The sequence below is a fragment of the Acinonyx jubatus genome, chromosome E1, assembly GCF_027475565.1.
Source record: "Acinonyx jubatus isolate Ajub_Pintada_27869175 chromosome E1, VMU_Ajub_asm_v1.0, whole genome shotgun sequence".
NCBI classification, from domain to species: Eukaryota; Metazoa; Chordata; class Mammalia; order Carnivora; family Felidae; genus Acinonyx; species Acinonyx jubatus.
The window spans coordinates 18,188,695-18,215,300 of NC_069397.1; the positions used below are offsets into that span (position 1 = coordinate 18,188,695).

Genomic DNA, 26,606 nt, shown 5'->3' on the forward strand with positions numbered 1-26,606 from the left:
CATATACAAAGTATGTGGTGGTGGGGGGGGGGGGGCGTGTAGTCCAAACTGGTGCCTATTACATTGGTAAAATGGTAGGGCAAAGATGAATTTTGGAGGAATTTGCAGTGGGGTTTAATCAACCCTCTTGCCCTTGCTCCCCATTATCATTGATTTGTGTGATAAGTGCCAATTATATGTGTCATAAGTATACTTCTTTTTGCTGAAGACAAGAGATCTTATGTGTGATGCAAATAAGGGTTCTCAGAATGCTAATTTCGTAATGAGCCCATGCATTCTTCAAGGAGTTTATAGTCTAGAGGGGGAATAAAACATGTGCATAAATAATTATAATGCAAAGTAGGAAACTGGCACGTCCTGAGACAGTACGGAAGGAATTATGGCCAAAAGAGGGTGGAGAAATAAATTATCGTTGAGAGATTCAGGAAGGCCTGCTTGAAGGTTGGGGAGAATTGGCATAAAAGCAAACTGAGAGTCCTGGGTGTGGTTTCCAGACGAGGCGGAGAGCAGGAAGAAAACAGAGGTGGGATAGCATGAAATTTAAGCGAGGAACAAGATGTTTACCACAGCCATTGCAGGGCGAATGTGAAGGAAAGCCCCACAGATAAGGCTGTGGAGGCAGGACAGGGCTCTGCCACGCAAAACCTGGAATCTGCACCACTCTCTGTAGACCAGAGACTGGCAAACGTTTTTTTGCAAACGGCCAGAGAGTAAAGATTTTAGGCTTTGGGGAACGTGTGGGCTCTGCTCCAGCTAACTCAACTCTGCCACTGTAGCACAAAAGCAGCCACGGAGTGCGGCGCCTGGGTGGCTCAGTCAGTTGAGCGACCCACTCTTGGTTTTGGCTCCGCTCCTGATCCCTATCTTGTGGTTTCGAGAGTTTGAGCTCCGCATCGGGCTCGGCGCGCGCTGGCAGCACGGAGCCTGCTTGGGATTCTCTCTCTCTCTCCCTCCCTCCACTTGTACGGTCTCCGTCTCTCTCAAATAAATAGACTTAAAAAAAAAAAAAAGCGGCCACAGACAACACGAAAAAGAATGGGCGGTTCCAATAAAATACTGGACACTGCAATGTGAGTTTCTTGCCACTTTCCCATGTCTCAAAATATTCTTCTGATTTTTTTTTCCTACTGTCGCCTGCTACTGAGATGGGCAGGGATATGAAGCTATAACGATCTTCTAACCTCTGAGTTTTTCTTTACTCCATAAGCAGAGAGCCAAGCGTTGGTGAGCCCGCACCCACCCCGGGGCAGACAGCTATGAAGTCAGGGCGCCAGACTCTGATGGCGCATGCGTGCATCAGCAACGTGCTCTCCTCGCGGCTGTGGGCCAGGACCGAGCTTCAGCTCACAGCACTGGGGCACCTTGAGGGCTGTGGGCTCCCGGTAGGCTTGACAGTATTTGGTAATAAAAAACAAATACTTGGGTCAAGAGTTTTGACAGTATGTGTGGGGGAAACACGGTACACAGACCGTCCTCTACTTTTATGAACGCACACTTTGGTATGCTACACACGGACATCGCTGAACCACCTTCCCTGTGCTGCATTAGGTCTTTCCGTACATCAGCAGGCTAATAATAACTTCCATCCATCTCTCGTGTGAGGTTATATAGTTTCCAGCAAGTGGTTTTCCTCCGCCCCAACCTCCTCCTGCCCCCAGTGCCCCTCTACGAACCCGACCTCTGGGACTAGCCTGGAGTGTAGACTGGTGGTCCTGCGGGAAAACCCAGAGCCCCTGCCGGCTCTCCTTCCCACCTAGATTCCCCGAGAGCTAATGCAGGGCCCAGGGAAGCAGATCTGGAAGGACTGTTGAACTACCGTTTTCCTTTGTGAGCTGGATCAAAGCAGTGGTCTATCTCATTTCCACATACACCTGATATAACAAAGGGGTCTTAAAAACAGAAAATAAAATGTTTTTTTCCCCCCTGATTTAGAATTACATGTTTACGCTGGAATAAAAGGGGTCTCATTTATCTCCTTCTCCTTCTGTTCTCTGCCCCCTCTTCTCTCACCCATAAAAGGATTTCATTTTTTCCCCCCGAACAATAGCTACATTGAACAATATATGGTAAGGAAAAGGTTACTTGGGTGACTCACTTAATTTTACAATGCTTCTAGAAGGTGTGGTCAGCTGACCCAAAGGCTGCTGGGAAGTTAGGGACAGAGAGAGGGCCGTTGCTTATGACAATATGGAAGCCATTGAAAGCCTTGTGAAGAGCAGTATCAGTGGCATGAAGGTGGAGACCAATGGAACGTCCTGAAGGATGCATGAATGGGTGAGTGACTGAGGAGGTGAGACAGCCTGTGTAGACAACTTTAATGATGACTTCTCGTCATTTTGACCTCAGTTTAAGTGCCACCTCTTTGGAGTCAGCTAAAGTAGCCATCTGGTGACTACCATGTGCCCATATTTTATTTCTCTACAAAGCACTTACAATCTGATCCTATCTTCTTTCTTTCTTTGTTGTTCTCTGCCCCTAAGACACCACACATATATGATGGTAATGTGGGGTTTTGTTTTTGTTTTTTGTTTTGTTTTGTTGTTGTTGTTGTTGTTGTGTGTGTCTCCAGAACCTAAAAGTCTGCTTGGTACCTCAAAGATGTTCTATACACATTTGTTGAATGGACGGATAAGAGTTTGGCTATCATGGAGAGCAGAGAAATAGCCCAGTGCTTTTCATATTGTCATACGCCTCCAAACCAAATATTGGGGATCTCGTTAAAATGCAGATTCTGATTCTGCAGCTCTGGGGTGGAAGATTCTGCATTTCCTAAACAGGCTCCCAAGTGAGGCCAGTGCTCCTGGTCCATGAATCACATCTGGAGTGGCAAAGCCCTTAGACCACGTTGGGTGTCGCTTGGAATGAACAGGTGAAGGAAAGGACATTAATGGAGCAGGAGAGAGGGGATAACTGTAGAAGCAAAGATTTTAGGAAGGCAGAGGGGACAGAATCCAGAGAACCAGCAGAGGGACTGGTTTTTCTTCCTTTTTTTTTTTTTTTAATTAATGTTTATTTTATTTTTGAAAGACAGAGAGTCAGTGGGGGAGAGGCAGAAAGAGAGGGAAACAAAGGATCCGAAGCAGACTCTGTTCTGACAGCAGACAGCCTGATGCAGGGCTCGAACTCATGGACCATGAGATCATGACCTGAGCCAAAGTTGGACGGTTAACTGACTGAGCCACCCAGGCACCCCGGGACTGGTTTTTCAAAGGCAGAAGGAAACTCCCTAGGAGAGAGGGAGAAGGGGAGAGAAGAAGAGGTAGCTCTCGACTGACGGTGTCTAACTTTTCAGTGAGGTCATCAGCTGAGAGTGAGGGTGGAGGTGGGCTGTGGGAGTTCCGAGAGACAGGCAGCATCCAGTATGCCTTTGCGTTGAGATCATAAATGTAAAGTAAAACCCGTCAGCTCTGTGTCATTTTCTCAGCACCAATCTATGTGGGTGCGGGATGGGGAAGGAGTAAACTAACAGGAACTGGAGGAGAAATACCCTGGGTCCCATGCCCTTCAGTGGAATAACTGAGGCGAGGTTCCACATTGGCTCCCCAGCAAGGGGAAGTTCAGTTGCCCATGGTGATAACTTGCTGGGCAAGCTTCTTTCTATGTATGGGCTGCCTTCCCTTCCCTGTCTCACTTCCCTTCCTGGATGTTTTCTAGGATCACCTTCCAAGTAAATTACTTGCTCCCAAACCCTGGCTTCCAAGTCTTCTTCTGGGGGAATCCAAAGTAACATATATGCCATTATAAGCTGCAATGCATCCCATGGAGCAGGGTACAGGCTACTCTTTAGGGGGGGAAGTGTTGTCTGTCCCAGTGCCAAATGGGAGTAGGGGCATCATGAAGGTTGAGAATGACACCTGTGAGTTGGGATCTAAAAAAGAAGCAGAAAGGAACATGGCGCATTTGAGGGTCAGAAAGGTCACTGTGGGGGGCGCCTGGGTGGCTCAGTTGAATAAGCGTCTGATTCTTGGTTTTGGCTCAGGTCATGATCTCGTGGTTTGTGAGACTGAGCCACGCCTCAGGCTCTGTGCTGACAGCGAGGAGCCTGCTTGGGATTTTCTCTCTTGCTCTCTCTGCCCCTCCCACCCTTGCTCTCTCTCAAAATAAAAAAATAAACTTAAAAAAAAAAAAAAAGGCCATCGTGGCTGCAGCAGGGGATCGGGGCCATGAAGTGAAGCCTAAGAGGCCAGACCCTGCAGGGTCCTGTAGAACATGATAAGGAGGTTGGCACATCTATGCAGAGAATATAGAGAGGCCATTGAGAGGTCCGAGGCAGCCAGTGACGAGATCAGATCTGCCCCCAGTAAGAAACAGAGAAGGGAAGAAGAGGGGCAGTGGGAGAGAGGAGGTCCAGAGGCCTCTACGGGGACCCAGAGCTTGGCACAGAGTTTTGCACATGGTGGAGTCTCAATAACTGTTGGTTGAAGTGGAAGGTAACTATTAACCACATATTTGATTGACCAGAACACCCTATTTCCTGGCCAAAATGAGTAATGGTTTTCCTTAACGGTGCCCCGCTTAACTTTATCAAGCCTTTCTCTTCAGAACAGCATCGATCCAATGACTCCCTTCTACCTTTTCTCATTCTCCACTGTCCTGTTTTTCTCTCTTCTTTTCTCGCCTACCTTTTCCTCTACACCTCTCCGTCCCTCCTCTTCTCAAATAATCCTATTCAATAAAGTTCATTATATCTTCCACTCTCCATTTCTTCTTCCTCTTTTTTTTTTTTTGATGTTTATTTATTTTTGAGAAAGAGAGACAGAGTGCGAGCAGGGGAGGGGAAGAGAGAGAGGGAGACACAGAATCCGAAGCAGGCTCCAGGCTCTGAGCCGTCAGCACAGAGCCCGACGCGGGGCTCGAACCCATGAACCGCGAGATCATGACCTGAGCCAAAATCGGATGTTTAAACGACTGAACCACCCAGGCATTCCCCCCCTCCCCTGCCCCCAGTCTCTATTTCTATTAAATGTGGCCTTAACTCTTATCTGTGGCCCTCTTATTCATATGCAGATTCATATTCAGAGATGACAAACATCTGATCATCAATGTGGTCTCACTGTAAATATATTACCACAGAACACACCAAGAGATATTGAATGATATGTAGCAGTCAGCAAGTTTAGATTTAGGGAGCGGCAGAAAGTAATACAAGATAGATGGAGGTCCAGGAAGGCGGAAGCCTAGGCTGTAAATTACTCTCCTAGTGTATGTTGTAAATAGTCACAATTGTTCTCTTTTCTCTCTTGTGTTCCTTTTTATGAAAACAATCTTGAAATCCTGGCTCATCCTCTTCTTCAACCCAGCAACTAAAGAAAAAAGACACGAGGTGTCTGAGATTTCACATAACCTTTTATACCCAATATTTTTATTGTCTTAAAAACAAACCTTCAGTAGTCGGTGGGGGTTATGTTTTACACCAGCCTGGGGTGGAGAAGATGTATTCATTGGGCCTTCCGTTTTCACCCTGGGGTCCCCTTTTGGCACATTCACCAGTCACCCCATGCCCCTCACCCTGTGCTCTGGCAGGATTTGAGACATGCAAATTGCAAACTGGTAAATAGCAACTTTGCATATTTTGAATAGAAGGGAACAACACCGTACCACTCATTCCGTTCACAGGGAAATCTGAGATAATGGGAGTGAGAGCAAGGGCAGACCGAGGGTCCTAAGTGTTTTCTTCAAAGTGTTTATTATGCTTATTAAATCTATTGTACAGTGATGAATTAATTTGAATTATTTACATGGTCAACCTTTGAGACAATAACCTGATTTAACCAGACGATGCAAATGTATCATTTCTCTTTGAAATCTAAAAACAGGTTCAAACTGGAAGAAGCATCAGGACTTGTATCTTTTCCTACAAATATTGGTTACGAACCTGTAGTTGTCAGGTTAAATGACATAATGTCAGGAATCAAGAGAATGTGGTGATGTATTTCTTGGGAAAGTCGATAAACTCCCCTGTGAGAACATGTCCCCTGGACAGCCAACTCTTGGGTGACAAATTTCTCAAGGAAGTCTTTCAATTCCATTTATCTGTAAAATATCCTGCACTGTCGGACGTGAGGGTGTTCATCTGCTAACATGTCAATGTAAAGGAAAGCGACATAGTAAGAATGATTGGGTTTTCATTAGATTATGGGCCTGGTGTCATTTTAGTGAGTTTGGACTTTAGTTATTTTACTACTGAAGCTGTGAAGAATCTAACGTTGCTGTCAAGTCTGAAGTATTATAATCCAATTATTTTTTTTTAAGAACGAGGTTTTCCATTATGACTTGGACAAACATTGGGGAAAAAAATCGGAAATTGTTGTCCAAGCCTATCTTACTTCGGATTATGTTTGTTTTTTTTTCTTGTCGTTTGGATGTTTATAAGGCATTTTTGTGAACTGTAAAATCGTGATTCTGAAGGTGGTGTCTTTCGGAGGTAAAGTGAACAGCTTGCATCTTAAATATTTTATGAGATCTAGGTATTGGAACAATGTTTCTGCTGCAGGAACACAGCGATCTAGGAACAAAAGAGAGATGGGGCCAAAGAAGGGACTGTGAAATTTCTTCAAAATATTAAGTGATACTGAGGCTGAAAACAGGAATGGATGGTGATACAGCAGATTGTTCCTAATAAGGGCTTTAAAAGCCTAATGATTTATTGATTGGGTCTTCACTTATGATGCGCCCCTGACTCTGTGTAACTCTGAGGGCGGATTTATGAGGGTGTACAATCATCTTTCAGCTATGTTGGGTCCAAGGCTAAATATTGAAAATGAATGGAAGGATGGAGGCAATTGTCTGAATATTTCAGGGGAGGAACACCCACACGATTGGTGTGTTACGTGAAGGCCAGTGTATTAGGCGAAGAGGAAAAACAAACGGGAGAGAGGAAAAACTCGAAAGGGAGTTAGCAAAAAACAAGAGAGAAAAAGCCTAACGTCAAAAACCAAACCAAAAAAACCCAAAAAAACAAAAAACCCCCACTACTCCTGTGAAGAAATATCCCCTGCTTCTCTTCTTCTAAAAGGAGAAAAACAGATTCTCGGATGTCACCCGGGAGCAATATTTTCCTCTCAAAAAAGAAGAAGAAAGAAGAAGAAAAAAAAGTTGTCCTGTTAAATCAGCTACACACGGAGTCAGTCTGTGTAAGGAAATCAGCCTTTTCATTACAAATGGGTTTAAAAAGCCCTAGAGAAGGGAGACGTGTACAGAAGCAATATCATCCGCTAACAACCCAACTCTCTTTCAGACAGCTTAGAGATCAGCAGCATCATTGAACAGGGGGTTTGTCTTAAGATAAAGACTCATCTTTCTTTCTTTCAGGATATAACACTTGTATTTAAATCAATTCAGAGAAGCACTTTAGCTCTAAACATTAGCGAGCAGGGAGAGCCTATTTAATAAAACAGCATTATTTCATTTTCAAAGAATGATACCGGCAGTAGCTGAGTTTAAATTCTGTATTCTTTTCCTCAATTATAATTACAGATGGGTCTGAAAGGAAGCATGCGTATTACTGTCATATTTATTCTTTTGACAGGTGTTATGGGACTGTAATTTGATGAAATGACTCAAAACGCAGATTCCCTTACAAATACAATTCCCGTCATCAACACGAGGGGTTTAGGGAAAGTCCTCCAGCAAGCCTCCTCACAAATCTTGAACACCCCTAATGTTTTAGCAGTGATCCGTGTTCAGGAATATGGGGGAGAGCCTGCCTTCGGGGCTTATATCCGAGGTAGCAACAGCCAGAAGGAAGAGTGGGTGTTCAAGGCTGTTAGCGAGGCAGCTTTCTTTTTCCATTGGGCGGGGTCGGATCAGGGAAGGGGCACCCAGCGGGTCTTGCCTGTAGGGTTTCCTCACGAACAGACCCCAGCCCCTCCTGCCGGCCGGCAGAGGGCGCTCCGCGAACAGCCGACGGGCGGGGGCGGGGGCGGGGGCGGGGGCGGGGCCGCGCCGGGCTCGGGGCGCAGGCGCACTTGGGGCTGCCGCGTCCGCCGCGTCCGGGGTTGACGTTGCCCAGTGGAGGCGGGTGAGCCGAGCGGCGCCGGCGGAGGGCGGGAGACGAGACGCGGGCGGGTGCGCGCGCGCGCGCGGGCTGGAGCCGCCTGGCGCGGCGCGGCGGGGCGGGCTGGGGATGGGAGGCCTCGGGCGTCCTCGGCTTTGCGCGGCCTGTGGCCGACCCGCGGGGACCTGCGCGGTCCCCTTTCGCTCCGCGTCGTCGGTCGTGGGCGCGGAGGGCCGGGTGTCCTGGCGCGCGGCTCGCGGAGGCGCCGGGCCCGTCGCAGGCCTGGCGGGCGGCTCGGAGGAGGGGAGAAGGCCCCAGGACTCGGGGAGGGTCGTGGGGCCACAGGGAGCCCAGGGGATTCCGGGCGCCTGTGCGAAACGCTCACTCTCTGGCACACACGTCCGCGCTCAGCCTCGGCTGGGCTATTTTTCGTAAAGGTTTTATTTCTAATCTCTACACCCAACGTGGGGGTCGAACTGACAGCCCCGAGATCAGGAGTGGCATGGTCCACTGACAGAGCCAGCCAGGCGCCCATTTTTCAAACCGGGGGGCGGGGGAGGGGGCTTCGCAGTCCGTCTGCCCCCATCAAGCTCCCCGGGAGTTTTGCTTGCCTGCAATAACCTTCATGTTTTGATGGATGCTTCTGCATAACACATCTAGTCACGCGGAGGCCAAAACCCCTTGGTCCTCAGGACTATTTTTGTTTTTGTTTTGTTTTTACATAGCATACGACTCATTTAAAGTGCACAATTGAATGTCTTTTAGCATATTCAAGAGCTGTGCATCCATGCCATAATCAATTTCAGAACATATTCATTGTCCCCAAAAGAAACCTCTCCTTTAGCTGTCACTTTCAATCTCCCATTTCCCCCAGCCCTAGGCAACCCCTCATCGACTTGCCGTCTCTGTGGATTTGCACGTTCTGCACACTTTGTGTAAGTGGGCTCGTATAATATTTGGTCTTCGGTGGTTGGCTTCTTTCACAGAGTGACGTTTTCTAGGTTTGCCCATATTGTAGCTTGTATCAGTTCATTTCTTTCTTTACTACAAAATGATATTCCGTTGTATGAATATTTTATTTATCCATTCATCAGTTGATAGACCTTAGAATTGATCTTAAAAAAATTTTTTTAATGTTTATTTATTTTTGAGACAGAGACAGAGCATGGACGGGGGAGGGCCAGAGAGAGAGGGAGACAGAGAATCTGAAGCAGGCTCCAGGCTCCGAGCTGTCAGCACAGAGCCCTATGCGGGGCTTGAACTCACAGACTGTGAGATCATGACCTGAGCCGAAGTCGGAGGCTCAACTGACTGAGCCAACCTTAGAATTAATCTTAACTCCTCCCCTCCTACCAGGCTTTCTGGATCTGACCCAGCCTTCCTGGACAGCATTCTGTTTGCTCCTGCTCTCCCTCTTGCCTCAGTCCCTGGGCTCCTTTGGGCCTGGCAGTGCCTTTCTCCCTCAGACCTTCATTCAAACTGCTGTCTGCCTTCACCACCCCATCGCCAACTCCTACTCCTCCTTGAGACCTCAGATTTAATGTCCTTGTCTCAAGAAACCTTTGACCCTTGACTGGGTGAGAGATCCCATGAGCCCATCTTACAGGGACCTGAATTCCACCTTGTAGTAATTAGTTATAATTGAAGAATTAGTTTTCATTTGACGTTAATGTTCAGGGTCTTCTGTTTGTTTCTGGAACCCCAGTACCTAGCACCTTGCTGGTGCTCCGTGACTATTTCAGTACTTGCCCACGCGTGCTTACTATGTATCAGGCACTCTACTATACTAGGGACACGGTCATGAACAAAATAAATGGACGCCCTGCTTTCTGGAGTTTACATTCCAGTGGGGGGATACAATGAAATATTTGTCAGGTGGTAAAGAGTGCCGTGAAGAAGGATAGCCGGGACTGCACAGGTCTTAAGTGAGACCTGGATTCATTTGTGGGGGAGCAACATAAATGCTGGGAGTGGTTGGGTAAGGGAAGGCCGGAGGGAGGGAGAGCATGAGAGGAGAAGGATAAATCCAGAGCCTTCGGCTCAGCCATCCTCTGAGATGAGCCCTGTATGTGGGTAGCAGCTTGTTAGGAGGGTGGAGACCTGGGTACGAAGCCCAGCTGTGCTCTCACCTAATTCTGTGTGAGCCTGAGCCTCAGTGTTCCTCCTCTGTAAAATGGGAGCAACCGAGTTATAGATTCAGTAGCCCGTATGGAGTGCCCTGACCTGGCAGATGGATAATCGCTTCCTTCTCTCGCCCTCAAACCACAGTGATGCGTTGTGGCCTGCGTGGGGGAGGCCACGGCCACAGGGCAGCCTAACATCACAATGACTCACTGCAGGTTGCTGCTTGCTCTGCTCCGACACTGGCATGTTCGCCTTTTGTCTGATTTTTCCAGTTTGCTTTGGCCGGGATAGCTCAGCCGGTCCACTTTCAACTGCTAAAGGCTCAGGGGGGTTGAGCTAAAAAAATAGGATGTTCAGGGTGGCTCACTGGCCTTTGAGACAGCAGGTGTGGGAGAATGAGCTGAGGATCCAGAGCCAGGGATTCAGGGCCTGAGTTTGAGACCTGGCTCTGCCACCTGCTGGCTCCGTGATTTCAGGACAGCCCCTGTCCTGGCTTTAGTTTCCTCCCTGGTAAACGGAGATCAATCAACACCCATGTGTTGAGCTTCTGTTATGCTGTGGGCACCGTTAACCGTGGAGGGATGACTCCTGTAATACAGTCTGTGTCCTCCAGGAGCTTACAGTCAGCAAGGAACAAATAGCTAGAGTAGGAAAGGGTATGATGTTCAAGCACCTGATAATATGTGGCACTACCGTGCTGGGCACTGACGTCAGCTCGCGTGATCTTTACAACCCCCTCCTCCCCATGAGGTACACATCTTGTTCTTCAGTTTACAGAGGAGGCCGCAGAATATAGAGAAGTCAAACAAGTTGTGCAGGATCACGTAGCTCGTGAATGACAGAGGTAGGCTCCTAAATCAGGGTTGTTTGTCATCAAAACCCTCTCTGTGCCTCTCCCATCACGCTGGGATAAGTGTGAGACCTTATTAGAGGACTATGGGCAGCATGGGGTGTGAGCCTTGAGGGGGTGACATGGGAGCTGAATCTGTAAGGGTAAAGAGGAATTCTCGAGGCAGGTGAAGGGGGAAGAGAGGTGTTGACGAGCACAGCACATTTCAGAGATGCTATTACCAATAGGTACTAAGCGCGTTGTATGTGCTGGGCACTGTGCCGGGTGGTTTAGGAGTTATTTAATCCTTACAACGATTCCGTGTAGGAAATACTGCCAGTTGCCCCATTGGCAGATGTGCCACTGCCTCCAGGGTGGAGGCTGAGAAACTTGCCCGGGTCCCACAACTGGCAAGTGATGGAGCCGGGATTTGCACGCAGACTGCCTGATCCCAAAGCCCATGAACTTTGCCCCGCAGTTCAGCGTGTGGCTAGAACGCAGGGAGTGTGGGAAGGACAGCAGGAGATGAGCTTGATGAGAGAAGTTGGAACCAGATGTCGGAAGGTCGTGGGTAAAGAACACTCTACAGAGGTTTCGGAGCAAGGGAACGACATGGTGTGTGTGTGTGTGTGTGTGTGTGTGTGTGTGTGTGTGTTTAGGAAGTATCCTTCGGTTGGACTGGAGAGAGAGATTCGGATAGTCTGAGCAAGGCATTGTTCCAAAGCTGAGAGCCAACGTACTGCCCTGGTGCAGGACCTTGAAGGAGTGGGGGAGGCACTGAGGACCAGGAGGGTGAGGGGAACAGAGGGTGGGTCTTGAGAGCCTCGACCATGTTGGAAAGGGACTAGAGGAGCAAGGACTGCCACCCCGTTTCTAGCTCGGGAGAATGCGCATGTGCAAGGCGAAGCCCCGGTGGTGGGGGAGCAGAACCACTCTGCTTCTGTAATTGCGACTTTCCCCATCCAGAGAAATAATTGCATATTTAAACAATGGCCTGTGCAGGCTTAATTTAGCCTTGTATCAGTGCCCAATAGGGCATAATTTCTGGTCATTTTCTGTAGTTCCATTCTTTTCTTTTTTTAAATATATGACTTCCCCCCACTTATTTTTAGGTGCCCTTTGTCAGGGCACAGGGTAGCAAAACCGACAGTGGGGTTAAATGAGGCCATAGGCCTGTTTCTCAGCCTCTGTACCAATGATACCACTTGGCTCCCAGGAAATTCCCTTTGTGGCTTTATTTTTCACTCTTTTCCTTTATTCTGTTATATTCTCCTTTGGGTTTCCTAAGAGCTTTTTTAGCATTTCCTTAGTTGCCCCTTTTCTTTGTCTGTGTAATTGACATCAGCCTTGTGACTTTTTTTTTTCATCTTTGTGCCGCAGGAAGCTATAGATGGTGTTCTTGGGTTTCAGAAAAGCACAGAGCAAAGTTATATGAAGAAGGTTGAAAAAATAAGTAGTGAGTAATAGCACGGTCAAGTGCTTTCATGAATGCAGACCTAGTCCTGAATGAGCCCCAGGAGGGTTCTCTGTGGGGTCCTTAGCCCTGACCCGGGCAGCGTTTTGTGGATGGCTCAGATATGGACATAGCTGGTGTTAGAAGCATGTAGGGGCATGGGCTTTGGAATCAAACAGACGTAGGTTTGATTCCTGACCTTACCATCTAATTAATAGCTGTGTGGTCTCTGGCAAGTTACTTAACCTCTCAGAGCCCCAGTTTCATCATCTATAAAATGGGGCTAATGATATGTACCCCATAAGATCACACATGTAAAGCTCCCAACACCTACCTCGCACATATTGATCACTCCCTGAATGGTAGGTAGTAAGACGTGTCATCAGCTGTGCAGAGAGCTTGAGGTAGGACAACTAGGTAACATGTCGGGCTGTTCATCTCTGGTCCCAGGCCCGAGTCCAGAGCCACACACATGCTGGATGCTCTGAATGACACTGTATGGGTGACTGACACAGCTCACTGGGGCTAAAGTCTCTTTCCGTGTCCCCCATTTGTGCCTGGTATGTGATTGTTTCTGTGCCTTTATTGTGCCGAATTGAGTTGAGTTGGATAATAGACAGGATCACGTACCCCAGAGATTGTAGCAGATGACGACTCTGGACTGAACTAATAGAATACAAGGTGGGAATTTAAAAACAGTTCATGGAGGGGCGCCTGAGTGGCTCAGTCGATTAAGCGTCCGACTTTGGCTCAGGTCACGATCTCACTGTCCGTGAGTTCGAGCCCCGCGTCAGGCTCTGTGCTGACTGCTCAGAGCCTGGAGCCTGTTTCAGATTCTGTGTCTCCCTCTCTCTCTGACCCTCCCCCGTTCATACTCTGTCTCTTTCTGTCTCAAAAATAAATAAACGTTAAAAAAAAATAAATAAAAAAAATAAAAACAGTTCATGGAAAAAAGGTTCCTCTGAGCTGAATGCCAGGGGCACATGGGGGCCTGAGCAGAGAATGCAGTCAGCAGCATGCCTTGAACTCCCAAGTAAAGGAGGTGACATTGCCACCTGAGCCCCAGGTGGTCAGAACAGAGCTGGTCAGAACACAGGGAAACCGCAGCTTTTCCACTGGACAGTATATCTAAGAGCGAGATCAGTAATGAGGGTGTGTGTGTGTCCAGAGGAGGCTGAGGGGGAAGGGGAAGCATTGGGAGAGGCTAGAACCTTCAGGGTGGGTATCTTGGAAAAGAATGGCTACAGGGCTGGGGTAGTTGACTGAACAGTGACAGACTGGACTTGGGGGCCAGTTAGGGAGACATGAGCCCCAAAGGGCAGAGCTCAGACCAATGACTAGAAGTTTACAGAGCAGATTTTAGCTCAGACCCGAAGGGACTTTGTGACAACTCTGGCAGAATGGAAATGGGGAGCTTGGACTTGGGAGGTCATGAGCTCCCTGCCACGAGGGAGTGTAAGGGAGAAAAGCTGGATGACTCCCTGCCAGGGATGTGGAAAAGAGATTTTTTTACCATGGATGGGAAAAGGTTGCCTTCAGTGCTCTGGTTTTGAAAGACTCCCTACTTTGGATGATTTTTCTGCTCATTCAGTTAACACCTTTCACCAAGCACCTCCCATCAGTCAAGCCATGCCACCTTAGGTATTTTTATAACCCTGTAATTCATTGAAGGCTACAGGATGAATAACCAGAACTCGGTTCTGATTTGGGAAAAAGCTAAATACATTTCACCTGCTCTTCAGTTTGATTTCAAAGAGAAAAAAAGATGGCTTTCTCTCTCTCTCTCTCTCTCTCTCTCTCTCTCTCTCTTTGATGTCGGCAGAGGTAACTAAAATCAATGAAATCCATAAGCCTCTGCCAGTCTCAGTTTGCACGACCAGCTTCCTTCAGCAGGCCATTTTTATCTTGGGTAGAAGCCTCGAACGGCATCATAACATATTGTTTTCCCTTCTGCTTTCCCAGGGGCGGAGAAGGGCCGGGGAAGAGGGCCTCCTGTTTAGTGACAGCATGTGTGCTGTCTTACTTAATCCTCACGTCAGTCTTGCCATGATCTGGGGCCCATGTTTTCACTGTTCCACCTCAGTCTTCAGGGTGCGGGAAAGTTGACTGAAGGTTGTTGCGGGGGAGGGAGGGTTCGATCTGACACCCTTCTGTTGCGTGACCACTGCCTGCCAGGCATTCCGTGAGTAACAAAGCCGCGCCAGGAAGAGAGTAGAGGGCATGGGGAATTTGGTTGCAGATGGGATAGAGATTGGCAGTTGACTGGGGAAAGCCTTGAACACCCCCCGCCCAACACCACCACCCTACACACGCATACTGATGAGCTTAGACTTTGTTCTGTGGGTGCCATTAGAGGATATTAAGCAAGACACTCATAGATGAGATTTTTGTTGTTAGTTGCTCCGTTCTGGCTGAGTATAGGGAGGGAATGAAGAAGAGACATGTCAGAAGGGTGTTGGGTTAGTCCAGGAGAGAGGCTCTAAGAGCCTAGAAGAGCCAAGGGAAAGGAAGGGCCCCTTTCCTTTAAGAACTCAGGGAGGTTAGGGGTACCCGTGTGGCTCAGTTGGTTAAGCGTCCGGCTTCAGCTCAGGTTATGATCTCATGGTTGTGGGTTCGAGCCCTGCGTCGGGCTCTATGCTGACAGCTCCAAGCCTGGGGCCTGCTTTGGATTCTGTGTTTCCCTCTCACTCTGCCCCTCCCCTGCTCATGCTCTGAATTTCTCTCTCAGAAAATAAACATTAAAAACAAAACAGAACCTCTTCAGGGAGGTTGGGGCACTGGAGTTAGAGGCAGAGTCCACATCTCAGCCCCACCATTTCCTAGGTGTATAGTCACGATCGGCCTCAGTTTCCACATCTGCACAATGGGATGATAATGTTTTTTCCTTAGAGGGTTGTTGTAAAAATGTCTAGCACCACACTTAGCACATTGGTCAGCTCTCAGGCAAGGATGAATTTCTTGGGGGAAAGGATTTGAGGATATTTTTACCTGGTGGCCTGTCCAGACTGAATGAGGCAGGAGGCAGAAGCTGCCTGCAAGTGAGTTGGAGGGAAGCTGAGGGGACTGGAAAGGCTTGGCACAGATGGGTGGGGAAGGGGGGGGTGTTGCTGCTGGAGGTGATGGGTAGGAGTACCGGGGGCCTGGAGATGCCGAGGTTGCTCAGCCAGCAAGCATTGGTGGGGGGGTGTGCTTGGCGAGTTTGATCTGGTTGGGGAGGGTGGGGAGACAAACACTTGGAGCCCCGGGCGATACCTGGTGACCTGAGCCGCCACAACGGGCTGTGGGCAAACAGATAAGGGAGCAGAGAGTCTGTGGTCGTGAGAGGGGATTGGAAGACCTAACCCAAAAGAAATTTCCTGGAAGAGTGTTAGGGACTCACACAATCAAGGGAGAAGGCTGGAGAACTGAGCAGGCCTCTAGACGTTCCTGGAAGGCCAGGAGGCAGGAGCCACAAGGACAGTTCAGAACAGGAAGCGGCTGATCAGGGCACACCATTGCTGGGATGCATGAACTCATTTTCAGGCTCTGTCTAACCCTGTTCAAGAACCCATCTCCAGAGGTGGGGAGCCCTCAGCTGGCCTCACCTGGGTCTAATGCTCTCCTTGTGGCCAGGAGAGATGTAGCCATGGACAACAGTCTCAGCAGACGAGACTCAATGGGAGGAAGTCATCCCCTAAAAGGAAATTGGTGGGGCAGGTGGGGGGGAAGGGAGGGAAGCCGAGCTTAGGAAGAGTAACACCCACGTGGACCCTGGAGCCAGACCTCCCCGGGTGGAAATCCTGGCTTCTGCGTTCGTAGCTGCGTGTGACCTTGGACAAATTTCTTAACCTTCTTTTTGCCTCTGTTTCTGTATCTGTAAAAGGAGAGCATAAAGGTACCTTCTTGTAGGATTGTTGTGAAAATTAAGTGAATTTGCGTGCATGGTTTAGAATAGTATCTATCACGTGATGCATATTCGGTAAGGCTGTCGTACGAATAACTGTATGTGCTTCTTCTTCTTATTTGTTGTCATCACTAAAGGAACTACGGGGGTGTGTCAAGGTGCCTGGCAGGTGGAGAAGTGATGGGGGATGAACCTGGGTGGGTAAGAAGGCTTCAGGAATTGGTGTCAGCCTAACAAGTTTAAGACTTTATCCCCTAAGTAAGGGGAAAGCTGTGGAAGAGTTTTTCTAAAATAACTTTCTGTTACAAAGAATTTCAAAATATAGAGAAGTCGAAACAAGAGCGCACCGTCCACCCTTATCGCTGCCACCTGAATGCAATCTTCACGTTTTGCCACATTTGCTTTTCCTTTCTCACCCTACCTTTTCTCATTTTGTGTTGTCTTCTGGGGAACCGTGTGAAAGTAAGTTGCAGACATGATGACACGTGTCTGGATGCTTCCTTCCACTTGCTGAGAATGAGGACATTCTCCCACACAACACATTGTCGTCGTACCTACGAAAATGAGTAATCGATAATCATAATCATGGCGCGTCCAGCTGTGGGAAGATTTTAAGTTGAGCGTTAGACAAGGCACTGTGGCCGCCATGTGGAAGGTGGCTGAAAGGGGGCCGAGGGCTGGTAAATACCCTTCCAGTTATCCAAGTAGCAGATGATGAAGACTGAACTAGAGTGAGGTGGGGTGATGAGGGCTGTTTGAGGTACCCACAGGTCTCCCATTGAATATGGTAGCAAGGATGCTGGGTCAATGAAGGCTTCCGCGGGAAGGTGACAGACCTTAGAGCTGAGTGTTGAAGGATCCGGAGACCCGCAGGGAGCAGGTGGTACGCAAGAGTAGGAGAATTCATTCAACACATGAATGTGGAACATCTACTGTCATGGTTATGTTTATGTGTCAAGTTGACCGGCCATGGGGTGCCCAGTTGGTTAGCCAAACATTATTCTGGGTGTGTTTGTGAGGGTGTTTTTGGATGAGATTAACGTTTAAATCACCAGACTGAGTAAAGCAGATTGCCCTCCCTAATGTGGGTAGGCCTCATCGGAGCACTTGAAGTCCAGCATAGAACAATAGACTGACCCTCCCCTGAGTGAGAGAGGATTCTCCTGGCTGATGGCCGTCAGCCTGGGACAATAATCACGTGAGCCAATTCCTTATAAATAATATACATATATGAATATATCTGTATATATTCTCTCTCTCTATTGGTTCTGTGTCTCTGGGGAACCCAATGCACCTACTAAATGCCAAGCATTCTGTCACGGTGCAAAGACTGTAACACGTGAACACGACACAGGCTGTCGTGGAATGTGCCACCCAGAGCTCAATTTGCCTAGACGCTGCAGTGAGTGATAGGAAATGTGATGAGGGGTGGGCAGGGGCCAGATCACAGGGGCCTTGGAGGCCATGGGAAGGAGTATGGATTTTGTTCCATAGGCCAGTGCTTTCCAAACTTCAGTACCACTTTCATGATTTTTTTTTTTAAGTTTATTTGTTGTGAGAGAAAGAGAGGGGCAGAGAGAGAGGGAGAGAGAATCCCAAGCAGGCTTCTCACTCACAGCATGGAGCCCAGTGTTGGAGTTCCGTCTCCCAAATAGAGAGGTCATGACCTGAGCTGAAATCAAGAGCCGGATGCTTAATAGACTGAGCCACCCAGCCACCCCCACTTTCATGATTTTTGCCATATCCCCATTGCAACTGCCTTCTGACTTGCTTGATAATTTTAAAATAGTGTTGCGGGGTGTCTGGGTGGCTCAGTTGGTTAAACATCTGACTCTTGGTTTTAGCTCAGGTCATGACCTCACAGTTCGTGAGTTTGAGTTGCACGTCGGGCTCCGCACTGACAGTGCGGGGCCTGCTTCAGATCCTCTGTCTCTCTTTCTCTTTCTCTCTCTCTCAAAATAAATCAGCTTGCATGATTTCTCTCTCAAAAATAAATGAACATTAGAAAAAAAAGATAAAAAGTAAAAATTAAGGAATAAAATCAGTTTTGTGCCCGTTCCTTTTTTAAACTGTCTTAAGCCACAAAACCAATGACATTATGTATTTTTTGGTCATTACACATGAAAATAAATATAAAATCATTACAATAAAAAGGTATCGGTCCACATGCTGCTTAAAATAATTTCACATTTGCCATACATTTTGGGAAAGTTGTCATGAGCGGCAGGGGTAGGGGTGGATATCAGATCAAGGGTTTCGGGCAGGAGCGTGCCATGTTGAGAGTCATGTTTTGGGAAGATTCACTGGCTGTCAAGTGGTGAATAGACTGGAAGATAGGGAGGCCTGCTGGGAATTCTGGCAGTTGCCCACAGGAGCTGTGATAACAGTCTGAAGCATGGATTATGCAGTGGGAACAGAGGAGGGAGCAGATTGGAGGGGGCATTCAGAGGTGGATTTGGATAGGACTTAGAGACCGTGGCATGAGATTGAGGCAGGAAGACGAGGCTAGGTTGGCTCAGTGCTGGTTTTGGGTTGGTTGCCTGGGAAGACCGAGGTACCATCACAGAGGCAGGGAGCCTAGGAGAGGCCGAGGTCAAGAGCAAAGAGCAGGATGTGCCAAGCAGTTGTTTGGGGCCCCAGGGTTTGACTAGAGTTTTAGCGGCGATGCTCTGGAGTTCATTGCCCCTTAATAGCCAACCCACACTTTAAATTAAATTAAAACATTTTTAGTTGAACTCTTCTGAGTGGACCCACACATGCATCCTCTGCTACTTATTACTGAGAATGACTAAGTATTATAATTGAGCTGAAAATAATCTCCCGCCCATACTTGCTGGGTTGGTTTCTAAGTATTGCTGGGGTTTTTAACTACTGAAACAAAGTTGTGCTCTTTCCAAATGTTAATCTGGAAGACTGCAGATGGTAACCATCTGTTCCACGACTAGCATTTTACAATATTTGATTAGCACTTTATATAGTTTGGGGAAGCCTGCCAGTGGAGTCTGCCCATCAGGTGGGCACTTTGGCGTTATGTCCTCCGTGGTGGCCCTCGAAGGTCTTTGCCCCCACTGTGTGGGGTTCCCCTGTTTTTTGGAGGCTTTTAAGTGCAACTAGTCAGACTGGCAGGTTGATATTCATGGCAGGAGGATCTTAGGGGCCTTGCACCGTTCGCACTCTTCCTTAGAGCTGGAACCATCAGAGCTCATCAGGGGAGCAGGATTTGGGAGGGTGGGATCTGTCCATCAGTTAGGGCTCTGGGTGCCAGGTAACAAAACAATAAACCCAAGCTGCTTTGGTAAAGGGGATCAGTTGGCTCGGACCCTTTTTTTTTTTTTTTCTTTGTAAGTTCATTTATTTAGAGAGAGAGAGAGTGAGTGGGGAGGGGCAGAGAGAGAGGGAGACCGAGAATCCCACACAGGCTCCGCACTGCCAGCGCAGAGCCCGATGCGGGGCTCCAACTCCCAAACCGTGAGATCATGGCCTGAGCCGAAGTCTGACGCTTAACCCGCTGAACGACTCAGGTGTCCCAGCTCAGATCCTTGAAAAGTCTAGAGGTGGGACTGCCTTCAGGTGGATGGTCTTAGGGTTCAAATGAATTCTTCAGACTTGGCATTTCCGCTCAGCCTGCTGCCGTGTGGCTTCAAGAGGAGGCAAGAGCGAATGCTTCCCGCAGCAAGTCTGGAGGGAAAAAAAGGAGGCCTTTCCACTCACCCCTGCAGAGGTGGTAAGATTCACTCTGACTGGGCCAGCTTCCATCATGTGCCCACACGTGGATGCAGGGCTCTGATTGGTCGGGCCTGGAGTGGAGCCCTGTCCAGGCCTGGGTGCAGAGGCCTGGGGAGGGGTGGATGGCCACTCACACATTGGGGCCGCTGGCAAAAGGGAGGAAGGGTGGGTGCAGACAAGCACCTGTCCATGCCGGTGTCATGGCAGAAGCCCAGAGGAGCAGGGGGCATTGGCAAACTTAGCTGTGGAGACAGGCGGTTATTGTTGCCAGGAAGATAATATGCTGGAAATGGAAGGAAGGAGCCTCTGAAACTAGCTACTTAATGAATTCTCTTTCTTAGTTTAAGAACCTGTGATAGATTTAGTATTCTGGTTCTCTCTTTTTTTTTTTTTTTTTTTTTTTTGAAGGGGAGGGAGTTGTCTCTCTTCTTTCCATGTTACTTTGAAACTAAGGGCAGTCACTTAATGTTGGTCTTTCAGCTCCTTCGTTTGGAACATAGTGAGCTTCCCTCTCGGAGAGGGGAGATCTGTACAGAGGAGATAACAGTTTCCATTCAGTCCAGTTCGACAAGCAGGGCACGAAGCCCCGGGGCCTGGGCTAGGCTGCACAGGCTTGGCAGCAGATGAATCCTCAGCCGTGTGGACAGCACTGTAACGGCTCTAGAGCAGGGCACTTGCAGCCCCTCAGGCCGGGACAGTCAGGAAGGGCTTCCCAGAGGAAGGGACACTGAGCCGGACCTGGAAGGATGGACACGAGTTCCTCGCATGGAGGAGGAGGGGAGGGGAGCTTGACGCGAAAGTGACGGCAGGTGCAAAGGCACCAAGAGGGTGCCGGTTTGGGGGATCTGGGAGAAGTTACATGGGGCTGACTGCGAGATGAGCCCAGGACCCTGGTTCCAGAGCACATTATGGCATCAGGGTGGAGGAGACTGGAGAGTGACAGGCTGAAGGCAGGGACGCCTTCAGGGTGAGATGCTGTGGTAGAGGTCGAGGCAGGAGCCTAGCAGGTCTGGGCAAGCTCCCGGGTGACGTCGATGCTACTGGTCCAGGACCACACTTTGAGTGGCGAGGCTCAGACCTCTGGACGTTCTCCCCTCTGTTGCCTGTGGCCAGCTCGTTTCTCAGTCTTGCGGTGCGGGGTCTTCCTGCTTGTCACCCCTACCCTGCCCGTCCGTGGCACCTCGTCCCCCACCAGCGGAAGTTGGCTTCCAGAAAGAAGGCACCAGGATGAGGCTGGGCATCTCCCCTCTGGTCCCTGCGGGCCTGCTCCGGGCTGAGACTTCTGCAGGACGGAATGCCCAGCCCGAGCTTGGGGTCTGGGCTCTGTGGAGCGTGGCACGAAGGCGACCTGGCCTCCACATTGTATCAAACCCACTTCACAGAGCCGTGGAACGTGGGGGGTCAGGGCCAAGTACCGGCTTGATGCCTTAGAAGTGACGCTTTCTGTGTTTTCCAGGGACCGAGGGTCTGGAAGATGGCCCCACTCCCAGGGGCAGAGCTGGTCCAGAGGCCACTGCAGCTCTACCGATACCTGCTGCGCTGTTGCCGACAGCTGCCCACCAAGGGCATCCAGGAGCATTACAGACATGCGGTCAGGCAGGTGGGAGCAGTGTGTACTGGGCTTGGGATGGGGGGGGGGGTTCCCATGATAGGGGACCCATCTCAGGGCTGGGGGCAGGGAGCGGGGTGCAGGGATAGTCTCTCGGGTGGCAGTGAGGGGGAGGGGCGGCAGTATGGTAAGAGCCACCAAAAACCACAGCCCAGCCCCTCTTGTCTGATTTTCGCTCAAAAAACAGAAGATGTATCATCCAGCGCCTCAGCTCTGTACCAGGGCTCAAATAAGGCAGCTCAAATGGATACTTAAAATAAAATATGGGACACAACATCATGTTGACGGGCATTCCTGCCAATAACGCACAGCCTGACTTTACTCAGGAGAAAACGTCAGGCGAATCCATAACGGACGGGCCATTTCCCACACAGCTGGCCTCTGCTCATCCAACCAATGTGTCAGTGTCATGAAACACAAGGAGAGCTGTGCTTTCAAGGGGACGAAAGAGACACGACCACTCAATGTAATGAGTGGATTGGATTCTGGACCAGAAAAAAAAAACAAAAAAAAACACCAAACACAGTGATTCAAAAGGACGTTATCAGAGAAATTCGTGAGATTGGAATTTGGGCTATTGATGAGAGAGTAGTATTATATCAATGTTGAATTTTTTGGATTTGACTCCCACGGTTATATAAGAGAGAATCTCCTTGTTGAAACACACTGAAGTGTTTAGGGGCTCGGGGCATGATGTCTGCAACTTTTAAATGCTCCCCCCACCGCCTCAAATGGAGCACAAACCCATGAAAAGAGAGCATGATAAAGCAAATGTGGGGAGATGTTCACAATTGGTGATTCTGGTAGGGAATTCATTTGTATTCTTGCAGCTTTTCTGTGGGTTAGAAATGATTTCTAAATAAAAAGTTGAACTAAACTGAATGCAAATAGAATGTGGAAAGCATAGAAAAAATAGAGGTAGCAACAGACAGGCTGTGGAAACATGGAGGAGGGCGCAGCTGTCTGTCTGAGGGCGCCACGGAGGACTTCCCAGGGGCGAGTGTTTGAGATGCTCCTAAAGACCAATCGGAGGATGTGTGGGGTCGAGGGTGACCGGGCAGAGAGGGTACCAGTTCTTTGTGGAGGGCCCTGAGTGCCACACCAATGAACTTGAGCCTCCCGATCCGTCTCAAGGGTGAACACGTGGCTGGGAGCAAACAGCAGCCCTGCATTGCTCTGCATCGGGCCTGGCTGGATCTTCCGGTCACCTTCACGGCTGCCCTTCCCTCTGCTTGGCCTTGCAGCACGGGCCAGGGGAAGCCTGGCTATTGTGGAGCCTGGTGAAAGCAGCTTCCTGGGAGGAGCAAAGGAAACCGAGGGATGGAAGTTTCCCTTGGGCCCGTGCTGCCTGATAACCTTTGGGCCCAGCTTAATTGGGGGTAACTTGGGGGCCAGTCTTCCATTTTGTAATTGCTCTGCTGGCCGGAGGACAGGCTGTGTGGCTGAATAGACCAGGATTTAAATGCTGGCGCCATTGCATGGTGGCAAGTTGGGGTGTCTGAGCCTCTGTTTCCTCATCTCTGGGTGGGATCGTCATAATGGTCTACGGAGGGGTAAGAGCGATATGAGTGGAAAGGGGCCGCAGCGCGTCTGGCCTGTGACTGGTGCTCTGAAGATGCTGGTCCTGTGAATTTTGCCTCGTCATCTTTTTTTATGCTTCAACTTCCAGAGTTTCCGGGTTCATTCAGATGAAGACAGTCCTGAGAGAATCCAGCAGATTATTAAAAGAGCCATTGAAGATGCTGACTGGATCATGAACAAAGTAAGGTGCCTGGCTCCCGGCTCCTCCTGCCCAGCCTGCACATTGATAGCTGTAATCTCTGTGACCACCAGGGGTCGCCCCTGCCCCACAGTTGAACCCCTCCCCTCCGGCCGCTCCCCTCCTCCAGAAGCCCAGAGGTGATGACAGGTGCCTTGCTGGTTGCATCTGTTTTCTGCAAGGAGTGGGGTGTTCTCAATCCCTAAAGGCAGACAGTGCTGAAGAAGCTGCGATGGTGGGGCAGGAAGAAGGAAGAGAAAGGTCTTTGTGATGCCTCAGATGCGAAAGCTTTCTTGGGGAACAGTGAGCTCCCTGTGTCCGGGGTGCTCACACTGAGGCAGGGCCATTGAGGAAACATCCAAGTGTCGATTGTGGTAGAGGGAGGGAAGGAGTCAGAAATACAGACTAACTTGCTGGTCCTTACACATTGGTGTTAGAACAACCCCCCCTTCCTTCTAAATCACAATCTCGAGACCCAGGGTCCAGGATTCTGTTTGGAAACTCAGTGATTGGACTAGATGGCTTCTGAGGGTCCTTCTCTATCTGAGATTAAAGAAAAAATTTTTTAAAATGTTTATTTATTTTTGAGAGAGACACAGAGACAGAGAGTGAGTGGGGGAGAAGCAGAGAGAGAGAGGGAGGTAAAGAATCCGAAGCAGGCTCCAGGCTCTGAGCTGTCAGCACAGAGCCCGACACGGGGTTTGAACCCCCGAACCGCGAGATCATGACCTGAGCCAAAGTTGGGCGCTTAACTGACTGAGCCACCCAGGCGCCCCCCCTGAGATTTTTTTTTTTAATATTTATTTATTTTTGTGAGAGAGCATGAGCTGGAGCAGAAAGAGAGGGGAACAGAGGATCTGAAGCGGGCTCTGCGCTGACAGCAGTAAGCCTGATGTGGGGCTCGAACTCACCAACCGTGAGATCATGACCTGAGCTGAAGTCAGATGCTAAACCGACTGAGATTTTCTTTTCTTTGAACAAGACTCCGCTTAAAGATTAGGATGGACCTGCCGCACGTTCACTTCTAATGTTCCAGTGTCTTTCTTATGCGCCCCCCCCCCGCCACCGCTGCCAGCTTCTTCTTCCATTAGAGAGGAAAGGCGGTCCAGGTGCCGACTAGGGATTTCACCGTCTGGTGCCTCCGGTGCCCCCTCCTCCGAGAAGCCCCTGCGGGAGGCGGCTGAGGCCCAGATGGGATTTCCCGGGTTCTCCCTCACCCACTTCTAATGATCTCTCTGTCTCACAGTATAAAAAACAAAACTGAGACTCTGGGGCCTGAAGAATGAAGCTGTCCTAAAGACACTGAAGTTGAGAGACCGTCTCCTGGAACTAATCAGCGGTGGCAGTTCTGAAACATCCATTGGCCTTGCTGGCTGAGAGCAGGGAATGCAGGGCGGCAGAAGCTGACGTTTGCTCAGATGGTTCCTTCTGCCGCGTCCTGTGTCCCCAGCATCCTCCATGTTTGCCTTTCCGGCCGGTTACAATGTGAGATTTGGGGAGAAATGCTTCGTCGCTTTGCTTTGAACGTGGTTCATTTTTTCTGGATGTTGTCCTTCGAGACTCAGAGGGGGTGTCCCGTCCGATGGCAGACGTGCAGAGGACAGGGCGTGGGTTTTAGAATCAGTCGGGTCTGGGTTCGAATCTCACTTCTGCGGCTTGTCAAGGGCGTTGCCCTTGAGCTCAGACTCCTCCTCTGTCAGGATGAAATACGATGAGACTGCAGGACCTGGTGCACGGTGGCGCCACTAAATGTCCCCCTGAGGAGGCCATCCTGCACCACCCCTTCCTCTGCTCCCACGGTGCTCACACATCTCTCTGGCACACTCCTCGATGGGCCTTAGTTGTTTGCGGGCTTATCCTGCCCTGCTTGTTGTCCCTGAACCCTCATGGGCCCACCGGGCCTAGCCGTCCGCCAAGCGGCTACTCCTCCTGGCCCTGTCCTTCCTTGAAGTCCTGGTCCTTGTCCTCACGGAGTTTCTAGTGTCCCTGAAGTGGTGACACGCAGGCTGCACGGAACAAGGAAGAATGGCAAGGCAGCGACGGGAGACACCGAATCCTGCAGGCTCCTGTGAACCTGTGACCTGCCCCAATGGCCCTGCTTTGCCACCGTCTCGGAAGGAAGAAGGGAGGCAGGGAGGACGGGAGGGAGGTGGGGAGCAAGCATTCCTGTGGGTTATGGCGAGCCTGAAATCCGTGGAGAGACAGGCTGTTCCCAGTTGGAACACATGCAACGCATCCCAGTTCCACAGACGTTGCTCTTGGGAAACATACTTGGCCTAGTTCAGCCTCGGTTTCCCCATCTCCAGTGGAGGAACGCCCACGCCTACCTGCCAGGGCTGCAGTACGGAGTCCTGAGCTCTGACGTGAGCCAGGTGCTTCACACGGAAGCTGGCTCGGGGAGCTGGCTGATCGCCGTGGCTCGTTACCAGTTAGGGAGCCTTGCTTCGCAGATGGGGAGATGGAAGCATGGACAGGTTGAGCCCCCTTTCCAGGTCACCTGGCGGCTAAGCCAGGTGTGTCTGAATCTACGAAACACCACAGGTTTGGGAGGGAGAGGGGAGCAGCACAGGGAGGGAAGGTGGCCAGGAAGGACTGAGAGGCCAGACCAGAACAGAGAAGCCACGTTGGGACCTGAGTATCGCCCAAGGACTCTCAGCAGAGGGACGAGCTAGCATGTTTGTGACCCTGCTTCGTTTTACGTCTTAAAGTGACTCGGATACATCAGTATGCACTTGACTGAGCAGCAAATAAGGAAGTAAATATATCCGTTTTTGAAAGCTCCGGTGTCTTGAATGTTATGTTCATTCATTCCCTAAATGCATGCTGTCCCTACCGTGTGCTGTCATACGAAGTATCGAGGATTAGAGACAGGCCTATAGAAAGCTGCCCAGGAGGGGATCGTTCTTCAGAGGGGATGACCAGACGCTGGTCCCACTGCCAGACAACAGGTGATGAGAGCAGGGTGAGGAAAGCTGAGGAGTTTCAGGCCAGTGCCACACCCGAACCGGCCTCCTCCACCTGTGGTTCAGCCCTTCTGAAATCAGGGGGCCCATCCTTGGTCAGCAGGGGTTTGTCTTGATCACAGGAGTGAGGTTGGTTGTATCCCAGGCCTTTCGCCAGCAGGAGCTGTGTGAGTGAAGTCTGGCCAGGGTTTGGGAGAGGATGAGTGTCCCTTGCCCTTGACTGGCTCCATGGCGGTGGTCCCGTGGCCTTCAGTTCACTAGTTG

At 49.8% G+C, this 26,606-nt stretch overlaps 2 protein-coding genes across 2 annotated transcripts in view; both read left to right on the top strand.

Annotated features, from left to right (window-relative positions):
* The first annotated feature begins 2,145 nt into the window (after positions 1 to 2,145).
* LYRM9 (LYR motif containing 9) lies at positions 2,146 to 26,156 on the top strand. The gene is made up of 4 exons (XM_015082607.3): positions 2,146 to 2,274; positions 21,468 to 21,611; positions 23,290 to 23,382; positions 24,626 to 26,156. Exons 1-4 carry the CDS (start codon positions 2,263 to 2,265, stop codon positions 24,641 to 24,643), a joined length of 267 nt encoding a protein of 88 aa, XP_014938093.1. The 5' UTR covers positions 2,146 to 2,262; the 3' UTR covers positions 24,644 to 26,156.
* Positions 7,926 to 26,606, top strand: part of NOS2 (nitric oxide synthase 2) — a 132,055-nt gene continuing 113,374 nt past the window's right edge. The window contains exons 1-3 of the mRNA XM_027034478.2: positions 7,926 to 8,020; positions 21,468 to 21,611; positions 23,290 to 23,382. The gene's annotated coding sequence lies outside the window, so the exon portion shown is untranslated. The remainder of the gene's footprint in view (positions 8,021 to 21,467; positions 21,612 to 23,289; positions 23,383 to 26,606) is intronic.